Source organism: Neopelma chrysocephalum, unplaced genomic scaffold (assembly GCF_003984885.1).
Source record: "Neopelma chrysocephalum unplaced genomic scaffold, ASM398488v2 Primary Assembly neopelma1_87, whole genome shotgun sequence".
In the NCBI taxonomy this organism is placed as follows: domain Eukaryota; kingdom Metazoa; phylum Chordata; class Aves; order Passeriformes; family Pipridae; genus Neopelma; species Neopelma chrysocephalum.
The window spans coordinates 1,391,834-1,418,430 of NW_020897749.1; the positions used below are offsets into that span (position 1 = coordinate 1,391,834).

The 26,597-nt window shown below is 36.8% G+C and overlaps 1 protein-coding gene across 7 annotated transcripts in view; it reads left to right on the top strand.

Moving 5' to 3' along the window:
• DCAF6 (DDB1 and CUL4 associated factor 6) overlaps positions 1-26,597 on the top strand; it is an 85,732-nt gene that overhangs the window by 50,586 nt on the left and 8,549 nt on the right. For 2 of the 7 annotated variants that reach the window (XM_027692645.1, XM_027692649.1), the window contains 7 exons: positions 3,730-3,789; positions 9,563-9,668; positions 12,207-12,322; positions 13,125-13,208; positions 13,375-13,696; positions 18,556-18,597; positions 24,362-24,500. In XM_027692645.1, the coding sequence (XP_027548446.1) occupies positions 3,730-3,789; positions 9,563-9,668; positions 12,207-12,322; positions 13,125-13,208; positions 13,375-13,696; positions 18,556-18,597; positions 24,362-24,500 (869 nt within the window). The remainder of the gene's footprint in view (positions 1-3,729; positions 3,790-9,562; positions 9,669-12,206; positions 12,323-13,124; positions 13,209-13,374; positions 13,697-18,555; positions 18,598-24,361; positions 24,501-26,597) is intronic. The other 5 variants (XM_027692646.1, XM_027692652.1, XM_027692647.1 and 2 more) reach the window with 3 other exon arrangements.

A 26,597-nucleotide genomic window follows, 5' to 3' on the forward strand; every position in this document is an offset into this window, starting at 1 on the left:
TGAGGGTTTTTTTGTTATATACTTTCTCCCACAAAGCCTAGTTTTTACTTACTTTTTTGTGGCATTTCATAATATTTAGATCCTGTGCCATATTTGAACAACAGCCTCTATGTGCTATATGCAAACAACAAAGAAAATAAACCCTTTTAACATGTTGTTATTGCTGCTCTGCCCAGTGCTGATATCCAGGTATGCATCACCATTACCTGCATCACTTCTCCTTTTGAGAACTTTTAGGAAATCAAATGAAATTTGAAAAGTTACAGAAACATGAACCAGCCAAACTTGAAGAGAAAAAACCCAACATTATAGATCAGTGTGCATCAAGAGTTCCTGTAGTGGTCAGTGTACATAATCTTACCCACAAAAACTACTGTGAACCCTTCTTTTCTGAGGAAAAAACTTTGATTTAGACCTCATTTATTGTAGAATAAAGATATAGACATGTGCATGCAGGCCTGTTGTAGAACCTGTGTTGCAAATTGACTTTTTTTTTTTTTTTTTTTACTCTTGAGTTGTTTCAAAAGTCTGTGTGGTCCATGTCTTTAAAGCAGAACAAACTGGACCTTCATTTCTGTGTTAAAGCTTTTGGAGAAGAACAAGGGAAGGACGTGTAGCTTTTCTTACTAGATCCTTTGCATTCTTTGTAAACACCCAGGTGTAGAAACGTGTCCATTTTAAGTCCAAAATATGTAACTGAGAGCTTATTCACTGTGCAAAGCAGTTATTCATAGTTACTAAAACAAGTATTTAATTTTTTAAATTAAAGTCCACTGCATATACTGTGTCTGGGACTTTTAGAACAGGTCCCATTGCTTTAGACCTGGCTCTGACCCTGGAGCTGGTGTTACAGTGATATAAGGAGGAAATATTTTTAACCAAAACAACAGAGGTGGCATGCTAATATTTTGATGAAGTCAGCTGCTGATTGCCCGAACTACAGGAAGATCCTTCAGCATGTAACTGACCTTAAAATTATCTTCTATTTTCTGTTTGAGGTTCCCCAAATTTATGAATCTCCAGTTCCCTCTTTAAGTGGTGCTCCAGTTTAGAATGTACTGGTGACATTACAACCAGTGGTGAACTGCATTGGGATGTAGACCCAGCCTGTGAAGGCTCAGGTAAGAGTTTGGATTTTTGTTTGTTTTTTTAACTATATGGCACAGTTTTGGTAATACTTTTTTTTTTTTTTCCAAAAGCTTTATAAGAAATTACGAAAGTATTTTTTCAGATTTTTTTTTTTTTTACAAAACAAAGCCATATATTAAAAAAAGAGGCATTTACCTGAACTTCCCTAGGCTGGTTTCATGGTCATGGTTGTTTCCCAGACTGCAGTGCCACTTCAAGAGGTGCTGGTGATCTGTGGCTTCAGGGAACTTGGAAAGGACACAAGTGAGTTTAAAATTGCTACAAACTGAGCTCTTAACCATGTTAATTTGAATATTTAGGATACTTCCTCTGTGTTGATTAAATATTCTCTTATTACAAGTAAAATGCATTCACAAAGTTGTATGAAGACATCAAAGTCATAGTGAGATGTAGGAGGTTTAAGCCTACACTGGCATGGACTACTACCTAGAAAATTCTTCATTGTCACTTGATTCAATGATGCACATGGTAAAACACACCTACTTTGTTACCTACTGTTGCATAGCGTGAGGTCTTAATAAAATCAGAAGTCCTGATAACAGGGTTAGTAAATGTGATTTCTTATTCTTCTAATAAAAGTATGTTAGTTCAGTCATGTTTCTTCTGTTCATCAGAGTCTGAATGAAAGAGCTGATGGTATTGGCTTTTCCAGCCAAGTGAAATGTTTGGCAGCACGATAAGCATTTTAAACAAGGGCATAAAACCTACGGAAAGAATTGGAGTGCAGGAGCAGAGCACGACTGGGAATCGCTGTGTTGCCTCGTTTGGCTTCTCAGCTTTCAGTCCAGCACCACCTCCCCTCCCTTTGGCGCTTTTGATACAAGTTAATCCCAATCATGGACTTTGTAACTGTGAGTCAGAAATCAAAGCCAGCCTTGGAAACGAGGCAGCAGATCGATTCCTGTGCTGAGTCAGCTGGAATACAAGTAGATCATCTTACAACGTGAAGCGTCTCTACATCAGCTTTTTGCTCTGATTTATGGTCCAAAAAGTGGTTTACTACTGCACTGGAAAAACTCCACTGTAAAGACTTCTCTTCTAATTTAGAAATCGTATGTAAAGCACACTTTGCTTTTGCAAAGTGAAATGTGTTAATGTTACAAGTCTGCTACTTAAGAGCTGCATCCCATCGGAACTAGGGGGTAAATTCTGTGGTCTGGCTTGGGTGTGTTTGGTGTGAGGCAGAGGCATGGCTGAACAAAGACAACCAAACAGAAGCAAATTTATGTTTCTCAGTTATGGAAATAAACTCTATAAGCCCAGTTACCAAAACAAGCCAAAACACAGTGCCCCAGACTGTCCTGGTCTTTGTTCTTTGCTCCTTCTCCCCTTCCCTATCCCTGGTATCAGTGTAAGCAAGGAACAGACTGTGATCCTTGCACCAGTGGCTGGGAGTGAAGTATTGCTTGAGGATATATATATATATTTATTCAAATCAGCTTGACAATTTAGCAGGTTTTATGACTGTACTACAAAATAGGTCATGCTGGTGATTCTGGCCCAAACCTGGAAGGGAGCTTTGTGTAGGAGAGAGTGTATTATTTCATTGCTTTCCTTGTCTAGGATTTAAATTTATGTTAAAATTCCTTTAGCATGCTGTGGTGCTGATGAACTGTGACTCAGTTTATAATACAGGGTATTAAATCCTTTTAGCTTAGGATGAATTTGTTTATAACAGAAGATTAACAAGTGGAACCAAAATATGATAGTCTAGCCAACATCTCTGAAATGCTGCGTTCATTTGTGTACATCAGCTCATCTTAAGTTAATACAGAAATATGATCTGCTCTTCAGGGGTGACGAGGAAAAGAGACTCCCAGGAGATACCAAATGTTGCATCTGTCATGTGTCTGCACAATGAATGTAGTGCTGGTGATAGTCATTAACTGGTAGTGTCTGGGGGAAAAAAAATGCACTTAACTGCTGGGGAGGTTGATTATTTTATTTATTTATTTATTTATTTCAATTGGTATTTTTATAAGACAGAGTGGTAGGATACTGTGATAAACTCATAGACTTGTTCTTGGTTATGAGGTGCCTCAGAGATGCAGCATCTAGGAATGCAGAACTACCAAACTCACACAAGTGGGATGTATTTTGGTGCTTTGATGCTTTAAAACTTTATTATTAAAACAGTATTTAAATATTGAAGGTACTGGTATGCCATTAAGTATTCTATGTTGAAGGATAAGTATTCTGAAACTTACATTTATCACATGGTTTGAAATAACTGTGTCATTTGGTAGCTGGAGCAAAGGCTTTACAAGCCATGACTTTCCAGTGTTTTTCCTGAAGTGTTAAAAATTTGAAGAACGCAGTAAAATCTTTGGTAATGGACAGGAATTTTCAGTATCAAGATGTCAGCAAGCTCAGGCTGTTCAGTGAATAAATAATGACTTGAAACAAGTGGCTTTGCTTCTGTCATGCCTAGAAAATGCAATATGGCTGGCTGCTCATAAAACAAACCCAAAGCTTCCTTATGTTGCTGCTTTTTTTATTTTGAACTAACCTATGATCGTGACATTGCTGTGCAGTTCTCTGCTGCTTATGTTTTAAGTTGAAATCTCGTTTTTGTTTCAGATTCTCCTTCTTCAGTGGTTAACAAACAGCTTGGATCCATGTCACTTGATGAGCAACAGGGTGCGTGTGACAGGAAATGCGCTCTCCCCAGCCATAGCTGATTGCAATGCTTCCTTTTCAAATTGCCTTTCATGATGATAAACAGTCTAAAAATGCTGTTCATCTGCATAAAGTAGAGTTCTGTAAGCAGATCTGCTGGAAACTCATTAATTATTTAATTCTCAGTATGAGTAACAGAGTAAGGTTGTTTTCAAAAGCCATCCTATGCTCAATGCTTAATGCAACTACTAAAGTTCAATGTAGGTGCAGTAAATGTCTTTATATACTCTACACACATTGAGAATAATTTTCTAAAATGAGAATCAAAATTAATTCTTTAAACAGGTTTGTTGTTTTTTTTTTTCTGAATGGTTCTTGGATCAGAATGCAAATACCAAGATTGAAGTAACGTATAATCACATAATGCCAAATTAGTTTATCTTACAATCTCAAGAGAAATGTGCAGCTTTGTTATTCTTGCAGTTTGAGTAACTGAGGAGCACCTGTGGCACTCGGGTGCATCTTTACCCCTGTAACCCCTTGTCCTACCCCCCTTCTGCTAAGCAAGGACTGGTGTTGCCCTGTAGGATCCCTGTGGGCTGGGGGTAGAAAGGACATTTGTGAGCTTTCCCTATGCCCAGTCTTCAAATTGTGAGCAGTGAACTGGGTCATAGGTGACCCCAGTCCAGCTGAACCAATGCCATCTGTGGGGAATATTTACGCCTGAATAATTAATGAGTGATAGATGCTAATTTAAAAATAGATTTCCATACACTCTGCATTATGCTTACTTCCATAGCAAAGCCTCTGTAGAGATTTAATAGCTCAAATCCCACAAAAGAGCTGGCTGTTGTCTTGTTGCACATTCTAAACTAGAAATCCCACTTCTGGAAAATAGCCCGTTTGGCAACTGTTGAAAGTATGGTTTATTTTAGGGTGCCAGAACATGGGGGGAAAAAAATAATCAAGCTGTGTTTCATATTGACAAAATAAACTCAATTTGTAGAATTATGTTTTGTGATGAAATAGCCTTAAACCTCAGTGTGTAAATTTGCTAATTCTTCATGGTCCGGTAGCCAACATCAATCCAATAGTCAGGTTTAGCTGGAAAACTTGCTTATAATTAGTGGGCAAGTTATGCTTTCTGTTAGGAACACAGGATAACACATTATTTGATCAAAGTAGAATAACGCAGAGTTAACGTTAAAAGTCTGTGTGTTTTCTGAGGTTCTTACAACTGTAAAAGTTTTGGGAAACTGTTAAATTGTTCTGTGAAGTTATGAAATCAGCCCAACTGGTAACAAAGATAAAACCAGAAGTTTTGGTCCCAGAAATCCGCTGCTAAGTTTGTATCATATTCTTCTTCAAGCAGGATCAGTTGTCTTAATAGCTAGTTTGTATATTACTGTTTTTAATTGCATAATTGTAATAAACTTATAGTTTTAATAGACTCTTATGGGGTTTTTTTTTAGTAGTTTTTTTTCTGCATTTAAGAAATAACTCAAATTAATGTGAAGAGATTTCCTTTTGTAGAAGCACTCCAGGTTTTTCAATATGCAAAAACACCTCCCCAAAATACATTTGTTTATCAGTACACCCATTCTCTAATTGTTTTTCTGTTTCATTGATAGACAAAGTTATTTCTAATTTTGAAAACTAGGAATTTGAAAAAGGAGCAAATTTATTAGGAAATCCATTGTTCAAATGATAACCACAAAGAATACTTTGCTGATGTCCAGTTGGGTTTTTGAAGTTAAACTGCATTAGTTTCACTTAGTATTTGAACAAAAATCTCAAAATAGTGTAAGTAGCTAATGAAGGAATTAATAACAGTTCTTTTCATATAGAAATATAAATATTTCATTCTTATTCCTGTCTTTTCTTAATTTAGTACTGAATCAGCTGCTGTGTTCTGTTGAACCAGTCTCTCCTGTTGGCATTTACGTTTTAAGACTGGTTTTGGGTTTAAAGATCTCGTATTGCAAGCACCTGCATTTATAATGCCATCATTCTGACAGTCCAGCAGAAGCTCTAAGTCATTCCTGTCTGTACAAAATGTTTCAAATGCATTACAGTGACCTACCCTGGATTTTTTTTTTTTTAATTTTGGGCTTTTTTTGGACTGTGATTGTAACAGTGGAGGGTTGGCTGTTGGATCTCTTGCAGTGTTAGAACTTTAAGGTACTGCCTGAATTGGAATGAGTGAAGAGGGAACTTGAGGCTCACACTGTAAATGTGCCCATGTACCCCAAACCATCACAGTGCTGCTTCCTACAGACACAGAGGCCATGCTGTTTACTGATATTTCCAGATGTTACTGTGAGGGTTTAGTAATCTGTTATGGTGATGGGATCATCTAGACAAAGAATTTATATGCCCTGGGCTATAGATTAGGCTGGTCCAAAGAATTATTTGATTTTTCAGTCTTCCCTTATACTGACTGGTATCAATGTAACAGTGTTAAGTTAGAATTCCTCACTGGATAAAGGAATCTCCACACTTCCCTCCAAGTTAAGCTGCTTCTGATGAATTTTCATGTTTTAAGCCTTCCCAGTGAATTCCTATTTTCTTGAACACACCACCTATTTTTTTTCTCTTTGGATCAATTTTTCTGCCTTCAGAAGACTCTTTCTTTGGTCTTCACACAGAATATAGTGCTGTATAGGAATTATTTTGGGGTTTTTTTCCATGAGAAATCATCTATCCTCTTCTCATGGGGTTGCCAATAGACTAATGACTAGGACAGCATTTGAGATGTGGGAAACCAGCTTGAAGTTCCTTAGGGTGTTAGTTTAACTAGGAAATGCACTCTGCAAGCTTGTCTTTATGCACTTCCACTTCATATCTGGGAGCCCCAGTCTTTGTGAAGTTACACTTGCACAGGTTTCTTTTCTAAGGGAAAAAGTGTCTCTGAGGGGAATTGTTGTCAATTGTGCAGTTTGGGTTTGTGTTGTTTTTTTTTTAATCTAGGGTTATGAATGAAATTCTGTCTTCAGTTTTAAGGGTGGTAGTTTAAAAAATACTTTCTTCCTGTAGGCACCTGGAGAAGGGACCATTTAATGGGAGCGTGCTTTAGGACAGGGCTGTTTATGAAATAAGACTGTAAGTTGTTGGTAGTATCTTTAAAGTATAATGTGTTTGGCTGTAAAACTAAGTAAAGTTTCAAGACATTTTTGAGGAGTTTGGAATAGTTTAGTAAGGTGTTGACAAGCTACAACTTCTGCTTGAAACAGTTTATTACCCTACTAGAGCTTGCAATCAGAAATAGTTTTGGCAATAGCTGTCCCCTAAATAAATGGCAGAAGCTTTTCCTCTTCTTCCCTTCATTATCAATGTGAAGTAGATCTGTCCTGATGGAATGAACAGAGTAGAGAAAGAGAACAGTTCTTCATTCAGCTCTAGGCAGTCCTTGGCAATCACATTGTCCATTCCTGAAAACAAAGAGTTCATGACTTCTGGGTTTTATGTGTCTTCTCTGAAAGAATGTTCAGTTGTGTATTAGGCAAAATTTATTTGTTTTCTTCACAGAGGCTCCCATTCAGCTTTCATTAACAGTGTAAGTTTTATATAAAATATTAAACAACACAACTAATTCTGTGCAGTTTATTGCCAGATTGTTGTCTCATGTGTCATTTAAAAAGTTTCTTGTCCTTATTAGTGTCTATATTGTGCCCTAAAGCTACCTTAAAGAAAAAACTGACCCAGTCCCAATTGTAGCTCATGTTGTTGTAGGTTTCAGAAAACTCTATTACCCAATATATTTTAACAACTCTCTGTTTCCAGAAATTTGTAAAAGTAATTTCTCAGTCAGTGTCCCCTTTGGATAAGTCTACAGCAAATCTTCCACCTGTTTGGGTGTGAACAAATATCAGCATTGCTTCCAGGGTAAGTGTAGGCACAGGACAGTCTTTATGCATCTTGGTTAAATTGTCAGGTGTTGAGATTTTGAGAGAGGAAAGCACTGTAACGATAATGTGATCTGAGCTTTATAACACAGGCCTCATATTGAATTAGGTTCATTATAGGGTAGCAATGTTTGCTTACTGTGGTTGGTGATATGAACTGGGTTGAAGTCACAGTACAGACATTGTTTGGTGCTTGTCTTGGACTGTTCACAGCCCTGAGTGGTCTTGTCTGTACCTGTTACAAGGGAGCTAAAGAATTCCCCAGCTCTGACTCTTTTGACTCTTTCAGTGTCAGCTCCTGATGACTTGTGCAGTGATTGGAAGGATCAGTGTTTGTACTTGCTTAGGGATGTTTGCAGTTTGACCAGACTTTTATACAAGGAGATGTTTGCTCATAGGTTGTCAAAAAATAGAGAAAACACCTGTTTAGTTAAGAAAGAATATGTCATTTTTGTTCAAACTATCTATATAGAACTATAAAATATTTTCTTAGATTTTTTCTTAGTTTATTTCAGGAACTGGAGACACTGCTTTTGATCAGTTTTATCCACTCTGACAAGAATGTAACTGGAATCTTTATTTTAGAAGGACTATGAACTTTTCTTTGCATAGAATGAGGCCCATACCTTGTGCATAATTGGGATCATGGTTGTAACTGGTTAATTCCCTTTCACATAAAAATATTTTATTTTTTCTCTCAGGGTTTTTGTGGTATGGTTTGGTTTTTTTTTAATTTTTCTTCAGAATGTAGACATAAGTATTTAAAGTTCTTTGGCACAGTTGATCACAGCTCTGATCCTGTGAGTGGGCTTCTGCTTGTCAGCAGTTTAAAAATATGAGCATTGATTGTTAGGTTAAATTCTTGTTTGCTGTTTCACGGTTACTATAATTTAATTGCATCTTCTAAAATAAATATCCTGTGGCAGTATTGTAGCCATTACTGGTATGATAATGGCCTTTTTAGTGGGGGAATTTGTAGGTTTTGTTTAAATCAAATGTTAGGTTTTAATGGATTTACACAAAGATGATCTGAAGCTGTTACTTTATTACACTTGTCAGAGTGCTGCCAATACTGCAAGTGTATTTATAGTCAAATTTCTATATTCTATAGGAAAATATGGGATGGTTTTGTCCAAATAAAAAGCTCAATATTCATGAAAAGCAAGACTTACATGCTCACATGCAGCAGAGGACTCATGGACTTGCTGTGGTTTCAATGTGATTTACTTCTGTTGCTTTTGGACATCATGCACAGTTTGTTTTGCCAGTGCTCCCCTTCTGCTTGCAGTTATTATAATATGAAAGGGGTTTTTTTTTAAACATGAAGCTCTTGGAACACGAATTTACAGTGTTTTATGACAACTGACTGTCAATTTACAGCAGATCTAAGGGTATTGGTAGTTGTCTGATTTCTAAGTAGGCAGCAAAGTAAAGGGGATGGTGATTTTTCTAGACTGCCTAGACTGTCTAGATCTCATCATCTTTTTTTCCTGTGTATTTACTGAGGCAAAAGGACTGAACACCACTTAATTTATAGTCTTCTTATTAATATATTTATTAGAAAAGGGATCTGCTTATTAATGATTAGATTGTGTGTACACATAGCTATCTGCAATTTTATTAACTTGCATGTTGAAGGACAGCATCTCCTTTGTTTGCTCTTATAATTAGAAATCATTTTAGACCGTTTCTCAAGCATTGCAAATTCGGTGTGTTCACTCTGAAACTTTTTAACTTTTTGCTTGGCCTGTAAGAGACCTTAAACTGATATTATACATGTTACTGCTACATTTGGCTTTGCTAGGATAACTGAATGAACCTTCAGAACTAGAACAACTTTGTGTATATCACTAATTACCCTTCAAACTTTATCAACCCCCTATTTACAGAGAGTGATAAGCCACGAACAGGAACAGGTGAACCAGTGTTGAGTTTGCACTACAGCACAGAAGGAACGACGACAAGCACAATAAAACTGGACTTCACTGACGAGTGGTAAGAAGTTAATTTTGGTTTTGAGTGGTTCATGATCAGCCCATCAATAATACTTGTCAGGCACAGCTATAGGTAAATGATTTTCCATATGATTTATATCTGGTTTTAGGTGTATATAGACAAACGAAATGGCTGTAGTCCGTAATGCATTCAGAACATAAGACAGCCATACTTTAACATCAAATTTATACAAGAGGGTATTTTTTGTGTGTGTATTTACTGTGAATCCCTTTAATGCAAACATAATTTGAAATGTGCTATTTTCATCAAACCTGGCATAATATCAGTGTCTTATAAAGCAGGGTAGTACAGGGATAGAAAGATGGTCCAGGGGCTGGTGCTCGTTTTAATTCTCTGCTCTACCAGACTTCTCATATGGTGTTCTGCAAATTAGTCTTTCTGTGGCCCAATTCCTGAGTTCTAAAACACTGAAATTGGTATTTCTGTGTCTTAGGAGTGTTGATAAATGCATAAGGTTAAGATATCAACTTTGTGGGCTGCTTAGATATTACAGTGATGACATCCTTCCTTTTCAGATAATAAATGCACTGTCTTATGGCCTGACTTACTTGATTTTGTATCAGTCTATCAGCAGAGCATCTCAGGATCTCCCAAAATAACCACAATCCTTACTTTATTTCATCTTACTTCTATTCCTCTGTTTATGTTTTCAAAATTATTGTAGAAGACAGTAAGTAGAAATGCTTGCTGGCATTTGTTATTGAAGGGAAAAAAAAAAACCAAACCCAAACATATTTAGCTACTCTTAAGTGCTGTGGCTTTAGACATAAAATATACACTTTGATCACAGCAGTTTGGAAACTTCAGACAGTGATTCATAAGAACGAAGATTTTGCCTGTGTGCATCTGAAACGCTCTATTTAGAGTCCAAATTCAGCAAGCTTTGAAAAAACCAGTTCTGCTGTAATGCTTTTAAGTAATTCTGCATTTAGTTTTGTAGTCATATTTGTTTAATGCTTCAGGATAGATGGATTTCACAAGAGAAATCAATAAAGAAACTGAACGTGATGGTCAGAGAACTGAATGCAGCTTTGGTGGTGGGTGGTGTTGGCAGAGGTTCAAAGAAGGGTTGTGTGGAGAACTGGGGAAAGGAAAAACCTGCTATGGAAGCAGACAGCAGGGCTCAGTGTAATGAAAGCATAGGGGGTTATTTTGCTTTCTCAAAAACATCCTCTTCGTGTAACTGGTGAGGTGAAAAATAACATTGAAGTCAAAATTAAAGCAGGGTAATAAGTGAACGTAAATTGAGCGTTGGGCTGGAAAGTAGATTACTAAGAGGTATAAAAAACTTAGTGTTTAGACCATGATTAAGTTTATAAAATGAGGCATGAAATAGTAAAAATGCTCAATTTGGTGTCTAGCAGTACACTTCTTGTCTGGCCATTCAGAAACAATGCTGAAAATCCTTCATTTAGAAGAAATGCTAAAAGGACTACCAAAACTTCCCTATGTTCTGCAAATTCAGTACAGCAATGACATGAATGAGCAATGAATATTGCTCATCAAGATGAGTCAAAGCTCTCATTTAATTTAAAAAATAAAAGTACTGATTCTCAAGTACTAGATTATCAAGAATTTAGACTAAGCATGGTTTGTGCTGCTTCTAGCAATGTAGCATATGAAATATTTAATAATAACCTACACAGGTAAGAAGATATTTGTAAAGAGTGAGTCTAAATTCTTGAGAATCTTGCTTATAATTGTCATAGCTCATCTTTGTTTTCTGCTTTTGTCCAGTGATTTGCATAAGTTTGAGGCCACATCACAGAAGTGGGACAGGAGAGACTGAGAGAGCTCAGCAATAAGATTTTGCATTTCCTAAAAGAAGACCTTTGCTAGAAAGTCTAAAAACATTAGTTTTGATGACATTCAGGACAGCATTTTACATATTTCCAGAGGAATCATTTTCCTTATTGTAAACAGAAATTGGTGTTCCACAGTAGTTATCTAAATATGAATGGGGAGTAAATGTCAAATACCAGCTTATAATAAATCCTGAGAAATAACAAAACTTTGAGAACTGAAAATCCACACCTCAAAAGGTACAGGAATTATAACTAAGGGTGAAGGGCCTGGAGAATTTTATCTGAATCAAATTTTTTAATTGAATGGGATAAGGTTATTTATTAGTGCTCAGGTGATAGCTTGTCATACCTCTAATAAGACCTCTGAATATTTATACATGTCAAAAATGTGCAAATAGTGAAAAAGACTGAATCCTTTTGAGTTCCCACAATAGTTGGAAAAGCAATGAATAAATTCTTTGAAGGTTAAAAAAAGGTAGGAAGGAGAGAAGAGGGTTCTGTGATGCAGGGGAATAGTGTGGGATGAGTGGCAACAGACATAATAAAAGAGAATTTTGAAATTGCTGTGGAGGTTGTTGGTTGTAGCTGCTGCCAGGAGTTATAGAACAGTGGGACTGCAGTGAGAAGGATGATGGTGTCAGGCTGTGCTTTGCAACCATCTTCTTTATTTACATGATTCTAAATTATTTTCCTTTCACATGCCCATTGACAGGAGCAGCACAAATTCGAGCTCTAGAGGGAGTGGAACTCACTGCAAAACCGAAGGCCAAGAAGACTCTGTAAAAACAAAAGCTCTGGACGAGTCAGGGCCTGAAGGTGAAGAAGCAAGTAAGATCCAGCATTATTTCTGTATTCCCAAGGCAAAAATTCTGCTCTTGTATGTTCATGACTATCAGTGCACACAATGGGAGCCTCACAGACGTGCATGTGAAGGCAGAATACAGCCATCACAGAGCACGAGTTTTTTAGGAAAGAAAAACCAACCTGAGGTAGTTGCAAGTAAATAGAAACAAAATTAATTTATCCTGTCTTGAGTTCTAAAACCATTCTTCCTTTTTATTAAGGACATACTGTGCCACAACTTGTATCAAAAGATAGGTCAACTGCACTTTGCAACCATAAATGAGTGCTCAGTGTTTTGTTACATTTCTTCCAAGCTCTGGCTGGATTTTGTTACATGGGGCTGTCTTGCTCAATTCATTGCCAAAAGAACAGCCAAGTCAAATGGCTGGTTCCAGAGAAATGTTTTAAAAAAAAATAATTCCTTTTAAGAGAGGGATAACTTAGTTTGTCTTCAGAGATAATAGCTTTCAGTAAGTGATCATCTGTATCAAGAGTATTAATGCTATTTTTGCAGGTAAAGTTCTCATAGGATGTCAAGTATATTAAGGAACAAGAAAGAAATAGTTTTTTCTTTGTTAGTGTATTGACCTGGTCAACTGGATAGGTTTATATATATTGACTTTTATGTGACTGATATCTGAGATTTCAGTAAAGTGACACATGGACTTTTGAGAGCATTGCTTTGGTTGGTTTGACCTGGGAATGCTGGTATCATTTAGACTTGCTTGCACTGTAGATGTGCATCCAAATGAAATCATGTGATTGACTATTAAGTTGTTTAATTCAGGAATTCCTGATGAATCTCACAAGGAAGATGTGAGTGCTGAAGAACTGAAAACTACAGATGAAGCTGTAGAGACAACAGAAGCAAGTATGTATCTGTACTCTTTCAAATAGTTATAGGAAGAAGTAGAGAATGAAAATTAAATTTTCAATAAGAATTCAGTATGCATAACTTCTGTGACTGTTTCTGGTGTCTTCTAAAACAGACTATAATCATTAATGGTGGATTTATTTTCCCCAATATTTTCTGTTAGCCGTATCAGATAAACCTGGTCCTGAGCATTCTGGAACTCAACCAGAAAAAAATGGCCCCGATGCTGATGCTGCCTCTGGGAATGTAGAGGAAGAAGGCTCCTCTGAAAGGAGTGTGAACCAAGACACTTCAAATCAAAGTACTGAATCCACTGCCAACTTGCTTGCTGCAAGTGATGAACCTCAGTCACACCCAGAACCCTCAGGGCTTGCAACTCCAGATGAGTCCTCCACCAGGACCTCAGCTCTCCAAGAAACCGATGACAGTGACGACGATCCTGTTCTGATCCCAGGGGCGAGGTATCGAGGAGGACCAGGACACAGGTAAGGGGAACACTGATCTCTGCTGTTGCTTGGCAAAAGGCTTTTTTTATTTTTTTTTTTAATTTTTTAAAATTATTTGTTTTGTTTGTTTGTTTGAATGAAAGATCTAGAAGCTCATGCCTCATATCATTAATTAAAATAGCCAAGAGCTTGATGGCTGAGTCTAATTTGCCTGTATATAAGACATGTATAACTATAATTTCCCTCCTACCCAGGCAGGCTCTTACAAATCTAATACTCTTTGTGGTTATTTCTTGACTGCTGAATACCTCAGTGCTAAATATTTGCAGTTAATTTTTTATTGTTCTCCCTGTAGTCATAAGTATAGAAAGTTCATAAATTTGTATACAAGGTACAGGGGCTTACATTTTCTTTCAACTATACTTTAGATGTTCTTACTTTGGCAAAGCAAGAGCTTTTAACTGCTGTTGTTCAGCAATGCTGTGTTTGTAGTACATAAATTAAGACTGGTGTGTTCAATTTTTCACTCTTCTTTTTCTCTGAAAGAGAAACTGTAATCCTTTTACTTTTGTTGGTCATTGAAGATTAGTGTGTATGCCATTAAAAAAAAAAGTAGACTACTAGTTGTTATTAATAAAAGACATTTAGTAAGCTTTGTGCTTTTTTAAAAGACATATTTAGTAAGCTTTGTGGTTTTTAAAAAAATATAAACAGCTGTACATACTTGTTTAATCATTCAGTAAACTTAGCCCCTGGTTTCATATTCTTGGTTTAACACCTCTGTTCACTAATTCCAATTCTTGGACTTTTTAAAAGCTGTAATAATTATTTAAGCAACATCTTTATTGTGTGACATAAGACAATACCTTTTTTACTAGTTTCAGATGTAACCTGGTGTCAGGTTCCTTAGCTTTACTCCTATCCTGTTCAAAGGCAGCATCATCTTGCTACTAATTCCTCATGCTGGCAATGCAAATTCTTCCCAGGAATTCACAACACGTATTCATTAGGAAATCAGGAAGAATTTAATAGTTGTGTACAGAAAAGGTTTTGAATAATTTGCAGTTCAAGGTTGTAAGCCACCACACTGTCAGCAGTGACAAAAAGAACAGTCAGTGGTTGTTTATTACAAAGCACGAGCAGTTCTGCTCACTAAAGGACAGTTTTTATGAAGAAACCAATATATACAGATTCTGTCTTAATCCATTGGCTTCCCATGCAATACCAAGTAACTGGAGATAAACATCAAATGGCAGAAATATTTTCCACTGCAGAGCCAATGTTCATTATGATCCAGTGATTGAAGAGCAAGCTGTGAAAAGCCCTGCAATTTAAATCCCATTTCCATTTTCGAGCAGGAGTCAGAGCTTCTCTCCATGCACCACGTTGCCTCTACAACATAATAGTTTTTGTAGTAATGTGATAAGAATGACACTTCCAGGTATCATAGAGCAGTTACAATTTCCCACTAGTGGGGACATCTTAAATGAAGTTGCAATTCATCTGACATGCTTTCTCTCCTTCTTTGTGTGCAGGGAGATTTCTTCCTGTAACAGTTTAAATTTATCATATAGGAAAGAGCATTCAACTAAATGAATGGTGTAATTAAAATTCTCTATGCAGCCCTCTGCTCCCTTATTCTTTCCCCAGATAAAATCTGAAAAAAAAAGTAGTTTTTTTAGTCAGTGTTGGTTTAGGATTGCCTGCAGGTTTTCATCACTCAGGTTTAATGCCTGACCAATTCATATTGTTCTGCTTTTGTGTGTGTGCAAGCAGTGAGGTTTTCTAGTTTAACTTCCGAGCATTACATTCCCTCCTATGCCCTCTGAGATACTGAGGAAAAGTAAGACATCCTGTGTGTGCTCAAAGGAATTTGGATTTCCACAGAGAAAGCAGGCACTGGTGGTCTTAAGGGCTGGCTATAAGCCCTCTTAGTATTTATATCTCATATGAAATAGAGTGAAAGGAACTGGAAGTCCTCTCTACTACTACGATGTTATAGCCTATAATCCCTTCCACAAACTGATCAGAATTATATAAACCCCCCAGGCTCCTTAACGAGTAGGAAGCCAACTCAAAACACTGCTGCTGTGATGGGCATAAATTAACTAAAATTAGTCATTTTGTTCTGTGCTAACATACTGTTTGGATTGAAATAATTTTTCACGCCCAGTGCTTATCATTTGAATGATGCTCATCCTGTCCATTTTCAGCTTTTGTCTCATTAGACTTAAGAGTGCCAAGTTTTTCTCACTCTTAGCAGTAAAAATCTGTGCGTTTCCTGCCATCCTGCTGGTTCCTGTCAGTTCTCCTCCATATTTCACATCTTTCCTGAATATGGTAGACCAGCACTGTTTGGATTCTGCTGGGATTAATTCTGTGAGTGTAACCCTCGGTCTAGAGAGGATTCTCTGAGACACAAGTGAGCTGCAGTTACATCCTTCTCCCCTCTTTGCTTAGGGCTGTCTCAGTGGTGGCCTGTGGTCAGACACAAGCTCAATTAGTGCACTGCAGTCTTTCCCACTTCGTCATTTCCAATTAATGTGTGTTATCTTTCACCAGCAGGAAGCTCAGAACTGTATAACTCAGTCTTATACTACTGATTTTCCACCCACCTCTTTTTCTCAAGATCCTTCAGTCCCCTCTACATTCATAAAGTTCCCCAACCTCACGTCCTGCATGAATACATTCCTACATCCTGCTCAAAGACTATTAGCAATATATTAAACAAAACTGCCTGCAAGACTGGTGCTTAACTCCACCAGTATGCTTTCTATAGGCTTCTGTTTTCTCTTTTCTCACTTAGTAAATTGTGTTACCTAACAATTCCTTTACTAAATCTCATTTTCTCAAGTTGACCTAATAATTTAGTTTCCAATGTGTCATCCTATAAGATAATTAACGCCGTTAATATATGAGTAGTAAAGTAGATTTTTCTCTCTCTAGAATATCAAGGGGGGAGCTGCTTTGGGCTTTTTCCTTTGTGGTTTTGTTTTATTTTCTCTTTCTGGAGAAGGTTATAATACTGGCCTGCAATAATCTACCTTTTGTGAACGTATTTTATACAGTGGGAAAAAAAATGTTTAATTTTTCTATGGGACAAAAAAATAAAAAAGAGGCCGCAGACTTCTGAAACAATCCTAGAAACTGTTTGACTAATAAACCTTTTCCAGTATGTAATATTACTTTCCTTTTACTACAACCAATTTATTTTTCTTTAGGCTATTTTTTCTTATTAATATGATAGCTCTTGTTTACATTGAGGAGAAACTCCACAGTTGGAGAAATTAAGATAAAGGAAACTCTTAGAGTCACTTCCCCACTGTAAAGTATAACTTTCTCCACTGAGAAAAGAAGGGTAAACTTCTTATTCTGTATTCTGAAATTATGATCTTTAGCTTCCTCTTAAGGAAAGGAAGTGGCAGAAATATCCTTTTGATTGCTCTGTTGGCAGTACCTGCAGTTAAATAAATTGAAAACTTCCTGCTGCATCAATGCTGCTGGCCTCACTTTATTTTTAGTAAGATGGATGTAGATTTCAGATTTATAAACAGAATGTTGTCAATTTTGCATATCTAATGTTTACAAGGCTTCCATTATTTGAATTTTATTCAGGTACAAATCCAACTTCTAATGTTCTCAAGCTGAGGATTTGATCTTTTTCTCTCTTTAAATAATCTAAAGACAGATACAAGGCACATAATATCTTTTTGGGGATGCTCATAAATCTCAAAACACAGTGAGGATAGATGGTTTCTCACCAACTCACCTGAAACCGAACTATCAGGAAAGACCGTGCAAGGTTTGCAGCTGCTTTAATATTTTGAAAAGGACTTAAATAGTATCAACAAAATGTGTAGGAATATCATGATCCTTTGGTTGGTTGGATAAGTCAGCTGCATGTTGACTAGGAATCAGCTGGGAGTAGTTTTGACACCTAAGGACGTTTCTTTAAAAGGAATAACTGAGGATGTGACATCTGATTTTTTTTCAGTAGCATTTCTAGAGCATCACTAAAGGAATGGCCTTCACAGGTGACTAAAAGAAGCTAAATAGTTATTTCATTTTTGCACATCACTGGGCTAGTCAGTACATGTTCTTTTTAAGAAATTATGTAAGGAAATGCACAGAATATTTTGAAATAAATAAAAAGAAAAAAGAAACCTGTTTTGTACAGCCAAATAGTTTTGCCAGATACTCATCAGAGAAAATAACCTTCTCTGCATTTTGGGGAACCCAGGGGAAAAGATCCCTTCTCTTACAAATCCGAGGATATGTATAAATTACAAACATGTGCAGGTCTGCACAAAGCATATTTTGTTTAAAACTTTCTGAGTCCAGCAAGTTGAGTAGGAACAGAGACAGGGAGCATGGCTTGCCTTAGCACTGTACTGCCTTAGCACTGTGGGAGGGGGAAAAAATCTAAGCAAAATGTATGTTCTTCATGTCCAGAGTGCAGTTTTTAATAGATTGATTTAAATTTTCACAGATTACTCAAAAAAAGCTCTCTGGGGGCTACTTTCCTACATAAACAACTGAATTAATTTTGTTTGGACTTTGACAGAAGCTGATCTGTGAGGAGAGGCTAAGCCTGGAAAATGTTACAACTAGCAGGTTCAAATTTAAAGAAATATGAATGTAAAAAGGAAATGATTATGCAGCTGCTTCCATGTCTGCTGTGATCTGTGAAGAATTCCTGTATCTTATAAGATCAACTCTGTGTACTGTTATGTCATCTGAATATTTTTGCTGAAATCAAAGTAGTCTTATATACTGACACCCTGAGAAGGAATCTTCTCAGCTGGAATACCTAGAGCACATTTTGTAATAGATGTTTACCTTTAAAAACCTGATACCCAGCATTTTTGAATGACTTCAGTTGTTATTCCCTTTACTAGATATAATATCAGAGGAACAGCGATAGGTGATAGAATAATGAGGTAATTAATTATTTTATTCCTCCCCTCCTCCTTTTTATTGCCATTTATTGGATTTCTCAGGTTCTTGTTTTTCATATCTAACTGGCATTTTAAGAATTGCTATACTTCAATTGCTATGAATTACAGAGCATATTGCTTGAGTTATATTTAGCTGCATGTGTTGCATGGAAATTGAAAAGAAATGGCAGTGTATACATTTAACAACCTATTAACCTGTTTACTGTGTGCCATAGAAATTAATGGAATTTGAAAAGTGTGTAGTTTGCAAAAAGAAATACCTTTTTTTTTAAATGTAGCTGCTGAGGAACGAGTTATATTTGCATGTGCCACTGCTGAGTTGCTTTGTCTGGTAGTAGAGAACATCCAGTTCTAGACAAAAATATAAAAATACATGTATAAAGACTATTTATATTTGTCTGAACAAGGTTATGGAACTGAGCATAATTATTAGAGCTGTATTTGGCAATCCATATTGAGCAAGATACATGCTGGGACTTAGACGATACTTCTTTTAATGAAGTTAAATGAAAAAGTCACTCGATCTCATATTCTTCACTGAAATACTTGAGTGAAGTTGTAAGAACATATAAGGCAATTTGGGTAATTGTGTTTGGCCACATGCCATAAGAGGGAGAAACTCTACTGTGATTGAAGTCAAAGGCCATACACAGGGGAAATGGCACAGAGTCACTCTACTGATGAGAATTAACATCTTGGCCTTGTGTGGCTGGAAGGGCAAAGACTCAGGATGTGCTTCATAAAAGACTTACCCTGAGTCCTAAATTTTAAATACCTACAGGAAAATAGTGCAGATGTGTAATTCTTTGTCTTATATTTCCATCTGAGCTGCAATTGGAATACCTGGATTTAACTCGTCAACTTTCTTAGACGTTCAGGAATCTGTGTACTTTTTGTACTTTAAATTTCACAATAAGCATTCTTTAAACTTGCTTACCAGGGAGTTCTTCAGCTCTTCAGCACAGCCCAGGGGGACATTTATTTAATATTGCTATAAATTTAATATAAAGTGAATGATGCATCCAGCATACAATTTTTTTATCAGTGTTTCTTTTTCTTTCAAATTTTCATTGTCATTTGGCAGCATATCAGGTGAAAACTTAAAAATGTTTTGGAACTGAGAATAATTGAAACATTGATTGTGTTTGAAGGCTGGGAAATGATCTAGGAGTGAGTGACAGTAAACATTTCTTTTTATTTGATCAGCAGTGAAATAACTTGGGCTTTAGATTACTGTCAATGTGCTGTTAACATGATGGGTTTGCCTTTGTTTTTGAATTATCTCAATGCTTGAAATTTGACAGCAGTAGTAAATCTCTTCCATAGGTTCAGAGGCTTCTAAAAGAAGATGGTTATTTAGTAATTAATATCAGAAATATAACCAAATCTTGGTATTTAGAAGAGGGATCTATTTTTATGTGGTGGTTGTGGGTTAACTGCAGCAGGGCAGCTCAGCCCCACACAGCTCCAGGATCACTCTCCCCTAAGGAGGGAGAAAAATTGCAAGAGAAGCCATGGGTTGGGGTGCAGACAAGGACAATGATTAATTAGTCATCTTCCTGAGCTGGATTTGACTTTGGGGATGATAGCCAACTTGTTAAGACAAGCCTTTGGAATTCTTGGGCAGGAGCATGGGACCTGGCAAGTGGATTCCTTTACAAGATCAACGAAGAAAAGGCAGAGCTCGATCAAGGGTTTGCTGTACTGGTCTAGATACACACACACACTCTCACAAAATATTATTAGATACACAGAATATGCTGAGTTGGAAGGACCCACAAGGATTATTGAGTCCAGCTCCTGGCCCTGCACAGGACAAGCCCAGGTATCACACCCTGCGCCTGAGAGTGTTGTCCAAATGATCAAAAGGCATTGGAGAAATAGGATCTAAATTGATGGATATAAGCCTCAGGTTCCCTGCAATTGTTTTGGACAAGGAAAATAGTTCAAACAAGAAGATGGCAACAGCATGGGAAAAAAATAATATCTTAAACTTGAAAGAGCACAAGAGAAGGAACCAGGGCTTGTGGTAGGCACTGGTCTGGTGGGAGGTGTCTCTGCCCCTGGCAGGGCATTGGAACCAGGTGATCTTTAAGGTCCCTCCAAGCCAAAGCAGCCTGCCAGGAAAAAGACAGTTTGTGTGAAAGTAAATTTGGAAACTTCAGAAGTGGCAAAAAGCCTTAATACTGGAGAAATCAATACTGAGCTCAGCACTCAATGCAGAGCTGAGACAAGAGGGATGGGAAAAGGAAGCAGGTGGACGTGAGCCTTGCATCCAGCTCTGCAGCCCAGCTCAGATGGTCGATCTGGGATAATGGGGTTTGGAAGAAGCAGGATTATCTGGGGTACCAGATTAATTTTATGGCAGCCACTGCATTATTGTCCTTTAACAAACTAGTTATTTAACTGTGCAAATTGTACAGATTTTTGTATAAAATAAAATCCTCATTACACTTCAAAAGTTCTAAACATACAGAAAATACCCTATGTGACAATTTAGTTATTTTAAGTCTTAACTTCCGTGTTTACATCTTTTCCATTTCTCTCCATGTAGGATATATAGCTGTGCATCAGTCTGCATCACAAGATTTTTGTGGGGGTTTTGTTATTATTGTTTGTAACTTATGTTTAACTGAAAAAAAATAACAGCTTCACTTCTAAATCCCTATTCCCCTCATCTCGGGCTTAATTTAAACGGGCTCTTGATAATTAATATTTGCAATTGACTTTGAAGACTTCAACCCTGGCTGATCATAAGGGGAAAAGCAGTGAATACATACTACAGCTGTATCCATTGATGGAGCTGGCTGTGCATAAACCTCCTTGTTTGACATTTTGTGCTTGGAAGAGCACGCAGTTTGGAAGGGAAGCAGCAGCTCCCGGTCAGGCTTAGCTTAAGCTGAAGTCCAGAACAGAACAAATTGCACAGCATGCTTCTGTATCCATTGATTCTCCAAGTGACTAGGCTGCTGTGTAAATTCATGTTGGCACAGACAGGAATTGCTTACCACAAATACAAATGAAAATTAAAACACCATGAAAACAGATATGCTGGATTTTTAGCATTTTTTGTGTGCGTGTGCCAAAAATAAGTATAGAAAATCTGTAGTTATGAAAAAGTAATACCTCTCAGGGGGAATCCTTTTTCCTGTAATGTTCTTTGTTCTGAAAAGCCATTAGATTGGGCTCATATTTATCTTTTCTGGACCAGACTTGCCTCTGCCAGGTGTCTGCTTTTTGCAGTATGTTGTCAGAGGGTTTCATACAGCAGTCTCACAGTCAGAGCCGTGTGTGCTTGGCTGCATTCTCCCTGTTGAAGGTAATCATCCCCTTTACAAGATAAACAAATGTAAATCCAGTCAGGCATTTTAAAATAAGGCCCAAAATCAAGATTTTAAATTCAGAGCTCAATTTAGTTGGAAGACAGCTTTTACCAAAAGTTGCTTCTGTGCTGCTGCTTTTATTTAAAAACGCATGATTCCGACTGCTGAGTAGTATTGAGGGTTTTTTTAAAAATGTCTGCATATTCAAGCCTAGGGGAATTTAGAGGAGGAGATTAATTTTTCTAGAGATGCTTAGATGAAAAAATGTGCAAGAAACTACCCTGCCTTACCAGTTAGTTACTTTATTACCATCTTCTAATCCCAAGGCTTGTTACTGCTATCCAGCAAGTCACCCTTCTGAAAGAGCTGGACAAGTCTACTGCTTTGTCAGTCCTAATGATGTTTAACTTCTCAGCTTTTTCACTGCACATCTTTAATTAATTAATGTGAATAAATACAGCAAAACTACAAATAGCAATCACAAAGGGTCTCACTGTGCTGAAGAGCTGTGTGTGCCCTTTCCAAAGCCGTGGGATCACTGATGGGATTGGTAGCAGAGCAGTTATGACATGATTCTTGCTTTTACTTTCTCACACAAAACCCATCTTTTTTTAAAAGCAAATACAAACCCAAATATGCACAAATAATGGTTTGAAGTTTCTGTGTTTGATGTAGCCTATCGTGTACATGCCACCCTTTTTCCTTCATGTAGAAGTAAACTGGTGAGGAGAATATTCTGAGATCTTTAAAGCACGGTAGATAAAGAACATGGGCTTCTTTCCCCCCCCTCCTATTGTATGAAGATGTTGTGAAGAACCCTCTTCTTAAATCTATTGAAGGTTAAAGTTGAAACTCTCTGTATTATAAGGACTAACAAATACAATGTGTTTATTTAGTGTAGTATAAGAAGGAGGAACCAGAAAATTGCCTAGACAGGAGATTTTGAGGGGATGGAAAACTCTCACCAAGGAAGTGGCAGTAGTCTATTTTCCTTGGGACTGTTTGCTAGGCAAACATCTAAGAAATACATTATAATAAATAGCACAGTGTTAAGTGGATCTATTGGTTAGTGCTTTCAAATCTCTTCTAGTTTCTATTAAAAAAAAGTATTAAAATTTATTTTAAAAGCTTAGCTGTATTATCTGTCTTTGTATGATAGTTTATGGTTTGTTTGTTTTCATAATAAATCTGCATTAATGACTCATTACCTGCATTCATTTTCCTTCTTTGCCTGGCTGTAGGATAACACTTCACTTTAACTTTTTGGTGCAGCTTTCTTCTGTGCCAAAGATTAAAAAAAAATCTAAGCAGACCACTGGCTGAGAAAATGAGTGATAAGATAGATGTGGTGGGGTTTCTTTCTGGAGTAAAGGACTTGTTGCTGGAGTCTCCAGGATCAGTGACTAAAACACTAGACCACATTACCTGTGAATAAATTCAGGTTACTTTCTGGAAGCAGTGTACTCAGGTTCCAAATATATTCTGTTCTGGCTCAGTTTACTTCTTAGGATCATATAAATTCCTCTAGTATTTTGACACCTTGCATTCTGCTAAAATCTGTATCTGGTCCATCTCGAGAGTGACATTCCCCTTGGATTGTGTTCCGGACTTCAAAGCCCATAGCAACCCTGACAAGGAATGATGGAAGAAAAAGAACTAGATGCAGGTGCTGGAATGTGATGGTCTGGTTATAGCTGGAATTATGAGGATCTGCAAACTAAAGAGCTAAACAGGAAAAATTTGGCACCAAGGTCTTTTCACAGATTAATCAAAAAATAGATTCCTGGAATTAAACATCCACAAAAAAAAATATGTAATTTAGCTTTTTTTCTCTGTCATTCTAGGAAATATTAGCTGCTAACATAAGGGATAGCTGCTGCAATAATTGATCTCAAACCATCTTTTGCCTTAGTAGGAACTTTTTAAAAGCTGCCTAAATCTTGAGTCTTGTCATACAGAAACAGTGAGGAGAAATACATTGAACAAAATTTTATGGAAAAACCATATCACTCTGGAAGGCTTACTAGATCCTTAATAACATTTTAAAATTTAAAAACTTCTGTTTTGGCAGAGATTTTTCACTTCAGAACTCTGCTACCTCATGATGGGTGGAGGGATTTCCCTAGCACTGAAGAATAAAATAGCATGTGAATTTTGCCAACAGCTGAAGTTTGTTCTACAGAGGGGGAATAAAACCTGGCATCAGTTGACATTCCACTGCCTTGCATGCTATTCTTGTTCTAAGCCAGGATGGAAAAAATTCAACTCTGTAATTTTACATTTGGGATAATGTTGATGTCTGTTTCAAACTCATGGAGAATGTGTTTGAGTGCCTAATTATTATTTTATAGTCCTTTTCGATAGCCCAGCTCAGTGTTTAGGGGGGGACTCTCAGTGCTGTTCTCTTTGTCTGCACTTTGTAGACGATCCGCTGTCGCCCGAATCCAGGAGCTCTTCAGGAGGAGGAAAGAAAGGAAAGAGATGGAAGAACTGGAAACGTTGAACATCAGACGTCCTTTAATAAAGATGGTTTACAAAGGTCATCGGAACTCCCGGACAATGGTAAAAAGGCTTTGTCTCTTTTGGGAACTGTGGAGGTTTGAGGGACTGAATCAGTGTAGCTGCTCCACTGATGTGCTTCCCAAAAGAGGATATTGTAGTGCATTACAAGCACTTTTTCTTCTCTGTTCATTTATAAGGCACATAATTTGCTCTAAATGAAAATGAAAATGAATGTGACTCCCGTCACTGTGCTTGGCATTTAGTGTTCTTGAGTTTAAGACTCTCTCCTCTTAACTTCCTTTGAAATTTTGGGTATTTTTTCTTGACTTCTTTTTCATTTTGTCTGTCATCTTAAGTGGTATAAAACGTGCCTACCTTCCAAGTTATGATTTAATCCTCACTTTCCCTTCCAAGCTGTTTAAAGTTGAAGATTAAATAATAATTTTGAACAGCTTGGAAGGGAAAGTGAGAATTAAATCATAGTTTTGAAGAGCCTTGACATCTCTGAATTTAAAAAAGGAACTAGTGCCAGTTATTAAATCACAACCTGGCTACCAGATACTTGGTCTTTTTCATACAAAATACTGTGTTTTAAGAAAAATGCAACTAGTGTATTTGTAAAGCAATGGTACATGAAAAACAAATGCTGTTTTCCTTGCTATTTCTTGTTTTGCTTTTTACAGTAATTTGAAGCTGTGAAGTTCTGAGTACTAGGTGGTATTCTGTAGAAGTAGCTGGTGCATTATTTTGCAGATGATCTGACGAGTCCCCCAACCTCCGAAAGCAATTTTCTAGAGTTTGTGTGAATAGCTTTGATTACACTGGGGAAAATGCTTCAATAAATGCATATTTCAGGCTATGTAAGCAACAGGGCTTAGAATAAACTTTGATTAATGACAAGGAGTTTTGCACTGTATTTCAGAAATCAATTTTAATTGCTTAAGCCTCCATTAATTTAAATGTCCTAGCATGAAGAACTTTGTAGTCAAGAGATATCAAAAGTGAGCTCATCTAAGGGGTCTTAATTCAGTCTCCATCTGCATATGTGTTATTATCTAGATGATTTCACAGATTTTGTTGTTTAGTTTCTTTGAGTTGTGTGTTGGTCTTTTTGCTTTTGTTTCACATGAGCACCTATGACAAGGAAGGCACAATGAAAGACAATATAATGTTCCCTGTTGGCCTCTGTGGTCTCAAACTCCATTTTGATTTATTGTTTTGACTGATCCCCTCTTTCCTGCAAGGCAAGGACTGATGACATTTCCCTTCCAACATATATAGTGAATTAAGATTATGAAGGCAAATTGAATAATTCTGATAGTTCCTTACTTTTGAGAATTTAATTTGGTAATCTTAAAATTTTTTCTAATAAGCATATTCAAGTGTAATTCTTGCATTGTCAGAAAGCAAAAGATAAGTATTGTTATACTGATCTTTGCTTGCACCATTTGTGTGGTTGCAATGTTTCTATAATCTTTTTTTTATATATATGACATTCTTCCTTTAATCCACTTTTCCTAAGTCCAGAGTCCCCCTTTTAAAGTGTGGACTTCAAAGTAACTTTTCTTCAATGGAGCATCTGAATGTAAAGGATAAATGGGATAAGTTGTGTATTCATACAATAGAAGTGAGTGTGTATATGAGTTTGAAAAAAAACCTCCAAAATTTTTAAATGTGAATTTCAATTCTGTTCATTTCTGTGATGCTAAAATTGAATTTTTTTTAATATTAGAAAGGCAAAATCAGCAGTTACATAAAAGAATACAAATGAAACAGGAAGAGGTCATAACTGAAAATTAAAATATAAAGTTATTTATTATTGGGGATAATTTAGATGTAACAGGATCATGCAAATATGTACTAAGAGGAGCTATAAGACAAAAGCTGCAAACGTTAATATATTGGAATTCACTATAGAACTCAGGAATGCAGTTTCTCTGGCCTATTTTTAGACATCAGGATGACTTTATTGCACTGCCTGCAATCATTGGTACATATTCTGTAGACAAAGCTCTACCAAGCCTGAAATTTAAAACTGGATATACTTGTGCTGGAAATAAAGTACATATTTTTAACAGCATTAATGGTTCAACTTACTAGTGATTCTGTATTAAGATAGCTGAGGCAAAGCACAGGGCAGACAACGTCTCTGTCCTT